This window comes from Artemia franciscana, chromosome 8 (genome assembly GCF_032884065.1).
Source record: "Artemia franciscana chromosome 8, ASM3288406v1, whole genome shotgun sequence".
Lineage (NCBI taxonomy): Eukaryota > Metazoa > Arthropoda > Branchiopoda > Anostraca > Artemiidae > Artemia > Artemia franciscana.
Window position 1 is genome coordinate 35,534,312 of NC_088870.1, and position 12,570 is coordinate 35,546,881.

The 12,570-nt window shown below is 33.5% G+C and overlaps 1 protein-coding gene across 3 annotated transcripts in view; it reads right to left on the bottom strand.

Annotated features, from left to right (window-relative positions):
• The window catches only part of LOC136030351 (PAT complex subunit CCDC47-like), a 44,100-nt gene extending 33,680 nt beyond the window's left edge, over positions 1 to 10,420 (bottom strand). The window contains exons 1-2 of one of the 3 annotated variants that reach the window (XM_065709268.1): positions 10,322 to 10,420; positions 2,651 to 2,884 (exon numbers count right to left, since the gene is read on the bottom strand). In XM_065709268.1, coding sequence (XP_065565340.1) covers positions 2,651 to 2,884 — 234 coding nt within the window. In that variant the 5' untranslated portion in view covers positions 10,322 to 10,420. Of the gene's footprint in view, positions 1 to 2,650; positions 2,885 to 10,276 lie in introns of all 3 variants that reach the window. The other 2 variants (XM_065709269.1, XM_065709267.1) reach the window with 2 other exon arrangements.
• Positions 10,421 to 12,570: the final 2,150 nt, after the last annotated feature.

Sequence of the window (12,570 nt, forward strand, 5' to 3'; positions counted from 1 at the left end):
TTTATCTACAAAAGGCCACGGCCTCAATTTATGAACAAATAAAATATACATACAAATAGACTTTCTTTTAAAATTCCAATGGGTAAAAATATTTTAGACACCTCAAAGCAAACTTGAAAACCAGAGTCAAAACGCTCTTTGATCACTGCCTTCAGTTTGATTTAAAATAAGCCAAATCTACAACCCATAAATAGAACACAACATTAATACGATGCAAAATTGACAGTATTCTATTGGACTCCTATACAGTTAAACTACCGTTTGTCCCCATTCTCTTGCTATCATCACTGATTCCAAAATTTTAATGTATCGAAGGCGATTTTACATGCATGATCCAAAAAATCATTAACTTAAAAAAAAAAGATTTCTTGTTTGCAGGAGGTATAAAATTTTGACTATTATTTGTCCGTTATTTCTACCATAAAAAAGGGAATTGTTGTCTCTTCCATAAAAATTACAACCCCTCTGCAGTGGATAAAACTAAAAACATTGACTTAAAGTTCTTCTGACCAATATTCCTTGTAGTGAGAAGCTCTCTTCCCTTCTTATAAGGAGAGTAAAGGATACAGTCTTTCATTTGTTTTAATCAAGATCTTTTCCAATAAGGAGTACACTTCCCTCAGAACTCGTATTTAAGGCTTAAGTTAAATATTTTCGTTTAGGTCAAGGGAAGTACAGATGAGATGAGTACTCTCTTCAGAGCGTCAGTTTCCCCTGTCTTCAAATCCATCTCTTATTTGTTTTACTCAAAATCTTTTCCAATAAGGAGTACACTTCCCTCACATCTCGCATTTAATGCTTAATCTAAATGATTTCTTTCAGGTCAGAGATGTACAGATGAGAGGAGTATTCTCTTCAGAGCGTCAGTTTCCCCTGTCTTCAAATCCATCTCAACAACTTCTAATAGATACTTCAGCAAGACAGGGATACAAGGACCATAATCATCCTGCAAAATTCTTATTGCTTTACCCTTACAAAGCAAATGGTGCATCAGAGGGATGTTTTTTAAAGAGGCAGGAGTATCAAATATGAAATTTGTTATGAGCTACATTCACTTTTGGAGGGGAACTTTGGATCAATTTTAGAAGTAAGCCATTCCAGACGGTTTTAGATATATCCACAGTTTTCAAAGCAGCTGAGTTAAACAATGATGTTTCCAAAAAAGGGTCAAATTAAGTACAACTTATTTACGTATTTGTTGTTTAAAACACAAATTCATTCTCTCAAAAATTTAAATAATTTCAGAGAACAGAAAGATCACAAGCAGGTTTGAATTAATTCATGAACCTAGTTTGAAAGCGACAGAAATTCAATACACATGAACACCAAAAACACTGGTTTGTTGTTCAATTTTCGTCCATTCACTTTCTTCCATGTGGATTTATGTTACCGTTTTACAACAAGGTCAAAAAGTTAATTACATCCATAATGACTTTAACCACATCCAATAAAGGCTAGTTCTAAGACCAGAAAAAGATCTGAGGAAATTCTTAATAGGAAGGAAAAAGGACAGCAAATGAAGCAAGAAGGGTTTGAAATGTTAATTATTCAGAATTTACAAGAGGACAATAAGTAGGTATATATTCAAATATTTTTTAAAAGAGCTTGCATCAAACCATTGAAACATCTAAAACCGCAAAAAATGTGCGCTTTACAAGCTAAAAAAAGGAATTAGACAGTACTAAGTAAAAAAAAATTTAAACAGTCTTCATTAAAAAAAAAATTATACATAACTAATCAATCTCTATGGAGTATGCATCCCCATTAGGTGACAATAGTTGCCTTATGATTAAAACCTTTTTTTGTGTGTGAAGAGCAAGGTACTTAGGAGGGGACAACCCTTTCATATACAGAATAATTTCAGTTCGTTTTGAGTTTTAATGGCTCCTTGCTTCCAGTTGAAAAATCTTGTTTGTTATTTCAATTTATTTATCAAATACAAAATAAGTTTTTTTTTTCTACCAAAAGTAAGGAACACCATTAAAACTTAAAAAAGGACAGAAATTATTCCATACATGAGGTGGGCTATCCCATGATGAAACCCTTTTTCAAAGATTACACCTTGGACACCTACAAGGGAACATGCAGGTTTGTTGGGAAGTTCTTCAAAAAAATGTTCCTATAATTGTACACATATTTGGGAACAAAAATTCAATGTATCAAGCAGGCTCCAAATAACTATAAAATAAAAGCTGTAGATTTTGCTTTGTAGGTTTCAAATATGCAATATTTTACAGGGGGCCCTTCTAAATTTACATCTTACTGCCTGGAGGGAATCATATATTCCTTACACGCAAGTGAAAAAATAGACATATTTTTGAAAAGTAATAAACCTTGATTTAAAAAATCACAGTCCAAAGCCAGTTCAAAGCTAAATATTTACTTTTTTGTTCAAATACCAAATATTTTACATTTTATGGGTGTAGACACATAAAATTCAAGTTCACCCCAGTGTACCCTGAAGATTGAATACAAATACACTTCAGGTCACGCTATTATCCTTCCCTCTATGGCAAAAGAAACAACAACAAATGAATATTTTATCATTAATATTTCTGTGCAAGCAACTCTATACAAAATTAATATTTCTAAGCAAAGCCTTTTTGAGGGAGAAGGAATCTAATTTATCTGAAAAAGATGGAAAATAAACCTCAATTGTCACACCATCATCAAAATCATCCTCTGCAACATTCATATCATCAAAATCTTGCTTTACTTCAGCTTGTGGTGGGCTTATGGGGGCTGTTTCTTCAAATGCTTCATCTTGGAAATCTTCAAATTCAGCAAAATCATTGTCATCAGTATCTAAGTTTGATCCATAAACACCACATAACAAACAAGAAAGAGCCAAAAGATGAAATAAAAGGATTGCTTGACAATTCATCTAAAAAGAAAATTAAATTCATTTATTTGGACCAACGTAAAATGAACATGTTAAAAAAAGAAGTTAGCAAATAGGACATTTCACTTGACAAACCAAGTAACTGTTAAAAAGAAAAAAGTTGCACAAAAGCTATAAATTGCTTGTTTTATGTTATGTAACTAATTAGCTTGAGGAAGGTATTTTTGGTATTTTTTATGCAACCATAAGTTTTTGCAAAGGTCTTTTTAACGGTTTAGTAAAGTTTTAACTTATTGTATTAATCATAAAATAATTATCTCTGTTATAATGCAGATTATTGGCTATTTAAACACAATTGGACAAAAAATACCTATTGTGTCACTTTGGCAGAAGAAATTCATTAGAGTTTTGGCTTAATGTGAAGGAAAAAAATAAGATCACACTCATGTTTCTATTTAAGATTTAGTAAGTAAGTAAATGATTTGGCTGAAAAATGCTAGAAGGCATTAGTTGTCTTCTTTTTCTAACAGAAAAATTTGACTTTTGCCTCTTATCAGTTTCCTATATTCTTCGCTTTGAACCCTTGGTTCTCACAAGTATAACATATATACCACCAGTTTAATTTTTGTACCAATTGTGCTTCAAGAAGAGTAATTTCAAGTTTAACAGCAGAAGTACCATTTACTTAAGAAATTTCACCATGAGCAATCTCAAAGGAAGCTTCAAAGAAAATTAACTTAATTCATTGTTTGTTTTGTGGAAAAACTTAAAACAATCATTTTATATACCTTAGAAATTTCATTTAATTTTCATTTTCACCATTTTTATTCAGCAGTCACAAACATGCAGAGGATATTTTACAATTAGTAATTTGAACAATGTCTAATTTGCTAAATGTTCAAAAAGGGATTTTCTCCAACCAAATTGCATTTGGGGCATTTAAAGTGTTGTTACCTTCATGCATCCCATAAAGATTTACTTAAGCTTCAGCACTATAGCCTCTAACATACTCTAAAAACTGAACATAACAACTGATGCATATTTTTAAGGAGGGTTTTTGCATTTAACAGAAAAAGAGAAAAAAAGAAAAAGAAGCAACACCAGACACAATATTTGGTGATTCTCCTTGTATAGGCTGTTGTTTCCGTGGGTACACTCCAGTTTTTCATATTCTATACTCTTCTCAAATATAATCTAATTTACTGTGACAATCTGACAAAACCTTTCTTTATAAAATCAGATATAATCCTAGGCTATTAAGACTTCTAAAGGAAACATTATGCATTTTTTTATATTTGAAGATTAATAAGAAGCAAGGGAAACATAATAAATTAGTGACTAATAAAAACAATTAACATTCTTGGAATTGAGTACTTATAGTTAATCAAAGCCAAGGGTGCCACCACCCTTTTCTTTTGGGAGTGGATCCCTAAAATAAAATGACTAAACTAACTCATAAAATGATTTAAACTCAGTTTAAATTTAATAATAATATAAGTAATTCAGGTACAATACCCAGTGCTCAGACAGTTAATCAATGCTTCAACAGTTAAATCACTGTAAAATATCTATACCCCCAAGAAAGTGGATTGTTCCACATCTGGAATTACTTCAATTTTCTTCATGAGAGTATGATTAGGTGGAATATTTTAGCCATAAACAATGTTGAATATTTCAAATGAACTGACTGTCAACAGTGGAGTTTCATCTTTGAAACATGTTTAAAGCAGTATGTCATGGACATAGGGTCTTAAAAGTTAGAACCAAGTATCTAAGTAAAAAAGAAGACTCAATCTTGGATAAATTTTATTGAAGACAATTGTTGGAAAGCTGAATAGTTGCATTTGAAAAGGTTGAGCTGTTTGGATAACTTTTTTCTTAAATTGAATGTTGAAAAACAAAGTTTTCCAAGATTGTATTAGGAAATGCCAACTAGCCTAGTCCTAATAATCAGCCAATCTTAACAATCTAATCTTATATCCATCAAGTCCACAGCAAATTGTATATCTAAACAAGTGTCACCTAAAAACAAAGCTATATGCTACATGGCAAAATTGACTATATAAAAAACCCAAATACAACACACCTTTCTCATTCACTTTTCAAAAACATGATTGCCCAAATAACAAAAAAAAATAAATGAATAAAAATACCTTTAAAATTACAAGGAAGTGAAACAAACCAGTAGTATGACCAAATCCAATAGAAAATTTGAACTTAGTTTTCTAGCCTAAGGTGATGATGCATAATAAACCAGGATAGTGGGCATTATGAATTCTTTAGAAATGACTTCTTGGAGTATTTCCTTAATGCATCTCTCTTCTTATCACACTTTTAGCAGCTTAGAAAGAGGTGGGATATGTCTTCAAATGCTCTACAAGTTTCAAAATTGGGGAAGGAGGCCATTTCCTATTGGACAAAGCGTAGATTCTATTTTTCCATAGCAACATCTGAGGCAAAATAGGCATATTGAAAGGTTTTTCATTATCAAATAGATCTAGGGACTAAGTATGTGATGAATAGAGCCAAGCCTCTTCTTCTTCAGAGATTTCTGTACTCATTAAAGACAGTAATTCCAGACCAATAATATGAGTAAAAGGGATCAGATACAGCTAGGATGCTCCTTTTACAATCAAGTCTGGTAATTTATTACCTGCTATCCAATAGTGTGCAGATACTCAAATAAGTAAAACTTATGTAACTTTCCTTGGTAATTATGTAGCCATTTTTTCAATCTGGAGGGCAGCATTACTTGGTAGACTTTGCTGATGTAAATGGTAATTCAGAACAGACAGTGATTCTTTAAGATTCTTTGAGGTAATTCAAACAGAATAGAACAGCAAACTTGATTGCTATAAGCTCTGAGGAAAAAATTGTCAGGTTAGGAGATAGACTTTGGGAGGATATCTTCCAGGAAGATAATAAATTTCATAAATTTTCTGCAACCAGGAAGGCAAAGGAATCTCTGAAAAGAAGATATCTCATTTGGCTTGAAAAATATATCAAGATTATGGCAACTAACAATTTCTTCATGAATGATGTGACTTTTGAACTTTAATCTTATTTGTAAAAAATCTAGCAAGGAGATGTCTTCTTCTAGTGTGAAGGGACTGTATCCTGAGTTTACATTGCTGCAATAGGAGTTGGTTTTAGAGAATGGGAGATCACAGAATTAAATGGAAAAGTAAAATACCATAGACTTAGATCATGCTGAAAATTTAAGCATCCTAGATAAAAGTATGAGCAAAATGAATGAGCTTTTAGAGGTTTTAAAAATTCAGGGTGCTAGAATAGGTCTGAACATAGTGTTAAGAAGACTAAGCTGCTAAGTTTAGAAATAAGTGAATATGAAAAGGTGACAGTGAGCAACAAAAAGATTGACCAAATATATAGCTTCACTTACCAAGGTAGTAATATTAGAAAAGACAGTGGGAGCAGTGAAGGCATTAATAGTCTAGTAAAATAGCCCAGGCCCAGGGTGATATTTTAACAGTTTATTTAAGGATTAGAAGAATAGGAAGATAAGCATGATAACCAAGGCTAGAACAGGCCTACTGGAAGCAACAGTGAAGCCAGTGGTCAAACATGGTTCAGAACCATTGCTGCTCTAATAAGGGAAGAAGATTTGCTAAATGTTTTCTTAAGAAATCACCTACATACTGTCTTGGTTACTCAACTAACTGACCATAGGCTATTTTGGTAGAATTCTAGTTTAGTGACTTCTTCCTATCTAGGAAAGGGGTTAGGTTAGCAAAATGAAACTTTCAGGAATGGGTCTACAGGCTAAAGTAGGTCCCAGGAAGGTATTTTGAAGTACCTACCTCTGCTCCCTTTCCCTCAAGAGGGTCCTGACTTTTGATGACCTTAAAAAATATGTGTGTTATAAAACTGAAACCTTGCAAAATAGATCTTCTGCTTGAATGAAGTACAACAAATTTGTTTTTAGCTTTACAACTTGACCCAATCCCAATTTATAAGGTTTTTAAAGATATGCAAATGCATTTCCTAAATTTTGAAAAAAAATATTGATATGGCTCAGAATTCTACTCAAATAACAGGAATTGCATTTTCAGAACTAAGGGCAGAGAAAAAGCAATTGGTAACTGAAAATTAAGGTTAAATGTTGTTTTGTCAAAATTTCAATAGATATGGATCTGTCATGTAGGCAAATTTCAGGGCCCTCTGGAGGGAGAAGGAGTGGAGGTGGGTACTTTAAAATGCCTTCCCAGGGTATAATTTAGCCTGTAGATCCATCCCCAAAAGTTTCATTATCTTAACCTAACCCCTTTCAGAGATAGCAAGAAATAACTAAACTAGAATTTTACCAGCTATTTCAAACAGAAGCTTATGCTGTATGCTGTGAAAGTGTGGTTTGATCTCACTTGCTAGGGTTATAATAAGAGAAAGGTTGAGATGACTAGGGAAAGTTCTGTGGATGAAGGATGACCGTTTGCTAATGATTGTCCTTTTTAACCAACTGTCTAGGGCTTAACATAAAGGTCATCCCTGTTAAAGTGGGAGGATGTTGTAAGGAAAGATTGAGGTGAAATTGGAACTTCCTGGGAGGGTGTAAACGGGAAGACTGAATAAATTGGGATGGAGGAGGAGCATGCATAGCTGTGTTGGCTTCAGGGATCCTGATGCTGTGGTGAGTTAGTAGTTGTAGCTCAAGGTAGCCTTCCATTAGGCCTACTACTAGTAGGCTGGTAGCAATAAGTACAGATCACAATTCAAATTTACAATCAAGATTGTGATTTTAAAACTTGGTTTAACTGTGAAAAAGACTTATATAGGCCACTGCAAAACAAGCAGTGGCATTAATTTGTAAAAACTTGAGAGGGCAAGATGAATTTTTCCAAACCTATGAGATAGTTGTCACTTTTCAATAAAAATACATTTGGTAAACTTCTAGTTAATTGACTTCTTGCTATCTCAGAAAGGGTTTAGGTTAGGAAAATGAAACTTTCAGGGATGGATCTACAGGCTAAAGTATGTCCTGAGAAGGTATTTTGAAGTATCCACCTCTACTCCTTCTCCCTCTAGAGGGCCCTGAAATTTGCATACATGACAGGTTCTATACCTATTGAAATTTTGACAAAACAACATTTAACCTTAATTTTCAGTTACCAGTTGCTGTTTCTTGGTCAATGTTCCTATTACCTGAACAATTGTTAAGGGCTATGAAACTATTGTTAATAGATGCATTTTGAGTTTTTGAACATCTTTTCTCTCTTGCAAAATTACAGCAAACTCACCATTATGGAGTTATTAGATATTTGCACATTAGGGGGGGGGGAACATAGCATATATTAAATACAGCAATGGTTATTTTATGTATTTAATATATGCTATGCTTTACCCCCACTCCCTTATGTGCAAATATATAGCCCAAATTTGGGTAAAATTCTAGTTGGTTGACTTTTGGCTATCTCAGAAAGGGGTTAGGTTAGGAAAATGAAACTTTCAAAGATGGGTCTACAGGCTAAAATATGTCCTGGGAAGGTACTTTAAAATACCCACCTCTACTCCTTCTCCCTCTAGAGGGCCCTGAAATTTGCCTACATGACAGGTCTATACCTATTGAAATTTTGACCAAACAACATTTTACCTTAATTTTCAGTTACTAGTTGCTTTTTCTCTGCTTTTAGTTCTAAAAATGCAACTCCTGTTATTTGAGTAGAATTTTGAGCCATATCAATATTTTTTTTCAAAATTTAAGAAATGTATTTGTATATCTTTAAAACCTTATAAAATGGGATTGAGCAAAGTTATGAAGCTGAAAACAATTTTGCTGTACTTCAATTAAGCAGAAGATCTGTTTTGCAAGGTTTCACTTTTATAACACACATATTTTTAAAGGTCACCAAAGGTCAAGGCCCTCTAGAGGGAGAAGGAGTGGAGGTAGGTACTTCAAAATACCTTCCCAGGAAATACTTTAGCCTGTAGACCCATCCCTGAAAGTTTCATTTTCCTAGCCTAAACCCTTTCTGAGATAGCAAGAAGTCAATTAACTGAAAATGGAAATGATTGCAATTCTATATGTGTAAATACAGGATATTTGGGCCAGAATAACTCCATAATGGTGAGTTTGCAAATGGTGTTGACAAATTACTTGTACTGATCTAAAATTCATGTTAGAAACCAATAACAGGTGCAATAACCAGGAAAAGATGCAAGCCCCTCATTGATAAAGACGATTGGGTCTAGCTGTTGAATGTTGCTTTTGAGTCTCTTTATAGTCCCAGACTTTTAATCTGAATTATAAATATGAACATTAAAACATAAGTTGTCATCCCTTCAAAACGTTTCTGAATGGTATATCACATGGAATATCTCAAAATTTGTATTATAATTGTAATGAACCTAATTGATTTTATAAAGCTATTCCTTGCTTTTTGTAATTATGAAACAGCTAAAAATAATAAAAAGATACACCTGCCAGTTAAAGTAAGTAGCTCCTCATTCCTTTAAGACAACAGTTGTTTTCTCTATTAGGCTATTTTGATCAAATACAAGATAAACTAATTTGCAGAAGTTTCTAACTCCTTAACAAATAAAATGACCTTGAAGTTCTAACTACCATGTTTACTTGCACCTTCCACTCTGCAGTGGACATGAAAGCAAGTTTCTCATACCCTCAAATGGATTGGAAGCAAAAAATTGATAGACCCACTTGCAAAAAATGCCAACCCCTCATTGACAAAAATTGAGCCTGGTGCAAGAAGGGGTACTTATAGGTTGTATAATAGACACTATAAAATTTCAGTCATGAATCATGTGAGCATGACACAAGAAACTGGTCAAGCAAATTCTTTATACCACACAATTAACTTTAGTTTGGTTGCAAATTAATTGTAGCTATATTTTATTTAAGTATTTAGTTTGTATTTTGGTTTGCTTTGGCTAGTGCAAACAAATTTGGGCTATATATTTGCACATTAGGGGGGTGGGGGTAAAGCATAGCATATATTAAATACATAAACTAACCATTGCTGTATTTAATATATGCTATGCTTTACCCCCCCTCTAATGTGCAAATATATAATCACTCCATAATGGTGAGTTTGCAGTAGTTTTGCAATTGAGAAAAGATGTTCCAAAAGTCAAAATGTATCTATTAACAATAGTTTCATGACCCTAAACAATTGTTCAGGTAATAGGAACATTGACCCTTTTTCTCTGCCCTTAGTTCTGAAAATGTTCTTGGAATTTTGTTGTACTTCAATTAAGCAGAAGATCTATTTTGCACGGTTTTGCTTTTATAACACATATTTTTAAAGGTCAGGGCCCTCTAGAGGGAGAAGGAGTGGAGGTAGGTACTTCAAAATACCTTCCCGGGACATGCTTTAGCCTGTAGACCCATCCCTAAGAGTTTCATTTTCCTAACCTAAACCCTTTCTGAGATGGCAAGAAGTCAATTAACTAGAATTTTACCATACATTTTTCAGAGAGAAACATCTTCCTACGGTGAAAAATTACTTTTAAAAATCTACAGGAAGGGTAAAGGCCCTCCACATGTGGTAGCAGTGAAAACTAGTTTATCCTACTTTTATTTCTAATTTATAAATTTCTTCAACTTCTTTTATAATTACCTAGGTCTAATAACGCTTCTTTTATTATTGCACCATCTATTATTTCAGGAAATTCTGATAAAAGAAATTCTTTATTATTTGAAACTGAAAAAGCCTTGGTCATGGAAAGAGGCTTTGCATGGAGATTATGATCTGACGTCTTCAGATAATCAAACAAAAAGAAGAAGGATCATAGAAATAAGTTGCTGCGGAAGTAAGATGTCAACAGTCATACCTTGAAATCATCGTTGCAGCAACAGTTGACAGATCCAACCCAGTAAAGAGCAATCCTCAGGTATAATTACCACCAGTTCAGAAATTTGCTTAAACAAATCGATTAGTCTTACTAGGGCTCAAATCGAAAAAAACTATACCATTAAAATCGCCTTTGTCAAAGACCTTGTATTTTTATGCTAGGAGTATTAATAGATTGTTTGGATAGCTAATAAACTAACTTACCTCTAGAATCAGAATTTCATCCTGAATTCAACTATGACACTCATTTCAGTTACATAATTTAGCTTATCCATTCTAAGTTTATCCAAATATTTAGCCCATATTATGTATTTCCCATGTATTTATCGATTCTCGATTTTGTCACCGTTGATTCAATTTAAGGATAAATCAGTTTTAACAAGATTGACGCTAACACAGGTATATAAGCCATATCTAAAATAAGTAAAATAGGTATCTTATCTGAAAATCCGTAAAGGACTTAAAATTTAATTTGTGACGGAAACGAATGTTAAATTTGGATTCAGGATGAAATTATGATTCTATAGATACGTTTGTATCTTATCTATCTGAATGCTCCGTTAATCTACATATTTACCGTATAAAAAGTGCACAACCCCCTACCTTGAACATCAAGGAAAATTGCTTTTATGTATGTCTAACACTGATGTATTCTCTTTTTTTCTTTCTTCAACGGCTGTTTTGCCTTTACAGATAATGCGGTACTGTGACATCGTAGAGAGATATCTACAGGCTCATTTTAAGTCAATTTCTATATTTAGGTGCATTTTATAAATTCGACTTGATAATTTTATTACAAAGCGTCATATGACACCCAAAAGTGCCCTTTGGGTAGCGTTTTTGAGATGGAAAGGCTGAAAAGAATGAAAGGTGAACTATCACAATTTTTGTGGTTGGAAACCCTAAGTCTGAGGTTTACAATCCGCCCGTTTCTATAGTACCCTCCTAGGCCCCATAATGTTTTCATAAGTCGTCTACTGTCTAAAAGAACTAATATACTAGTAAAACATCGTAGAGAGCTGTTGAATGTCTCACTTAAAATACAAGTTTTATATTTACGTGCTTTTTCTAAATTCATATTGATAACATTGTCATAAAGTGCCATGTGACAGTTTTTGATGCCATATTTGGAACAAAAAGGCTGGGAAACATGAAAGAGGTATCATCACAATCTCCATATTTGAAAACCTGTAAACTGGGTTTCATAATTCTCTCTCTTCTATACTCTCCCTCAGATCCTCCTAGTAAGTTTCATAAGCAGTTGGCTGAATAGCAGACATAGTCGGCTACTGCAACGTCTTAGAGAGATATTTTATGGCCTATTTTAAGGTTCATCATCGTGTCTACGTGTTCTTTATAAATTTGTATCGATAGCACTATCATAAAGTCCTAAACGGCATCAAAAGGGACATTTTCAATACAGTTTCTGGAATAAAATATCGAAAGCATGAAAAGGGCACAAAACAAATCTTTATAGGCTAAAACCACCGGCCAGAGATTTATATTCCCTCCTTTTTAGTGCTCTCCCTCTCAGTTGTTTTAACAAGCTAGCCAAGAACAAACCCCAGCCCATAGCAACCGTAAGTTTGAAAACACGTTAAAAAAAAATATCTAGTGATAAAAAATTCCCCTTTGAAGCTGATTCAGAAATTGTAAATTTTATTTCAATTCTGAGTAGTTACAGTTCAATGCGGAAAGAAGTTTATTGGAATTTCAGACGACTTGGACCCCCTCCCCCCAATAAGCTTTTATTTTGAGGGTTCGCGATTGTACTCTCTTCTTTATCTCTAGCTCAACAGACCCATAGACACAGTTATGGTGAAGATTTGAGCTTGATTCGATAGCGCAAGAACAAGACAGCCTTTTATCTTTTTATGACATCCCTTTCCAACTTTGTAAAAA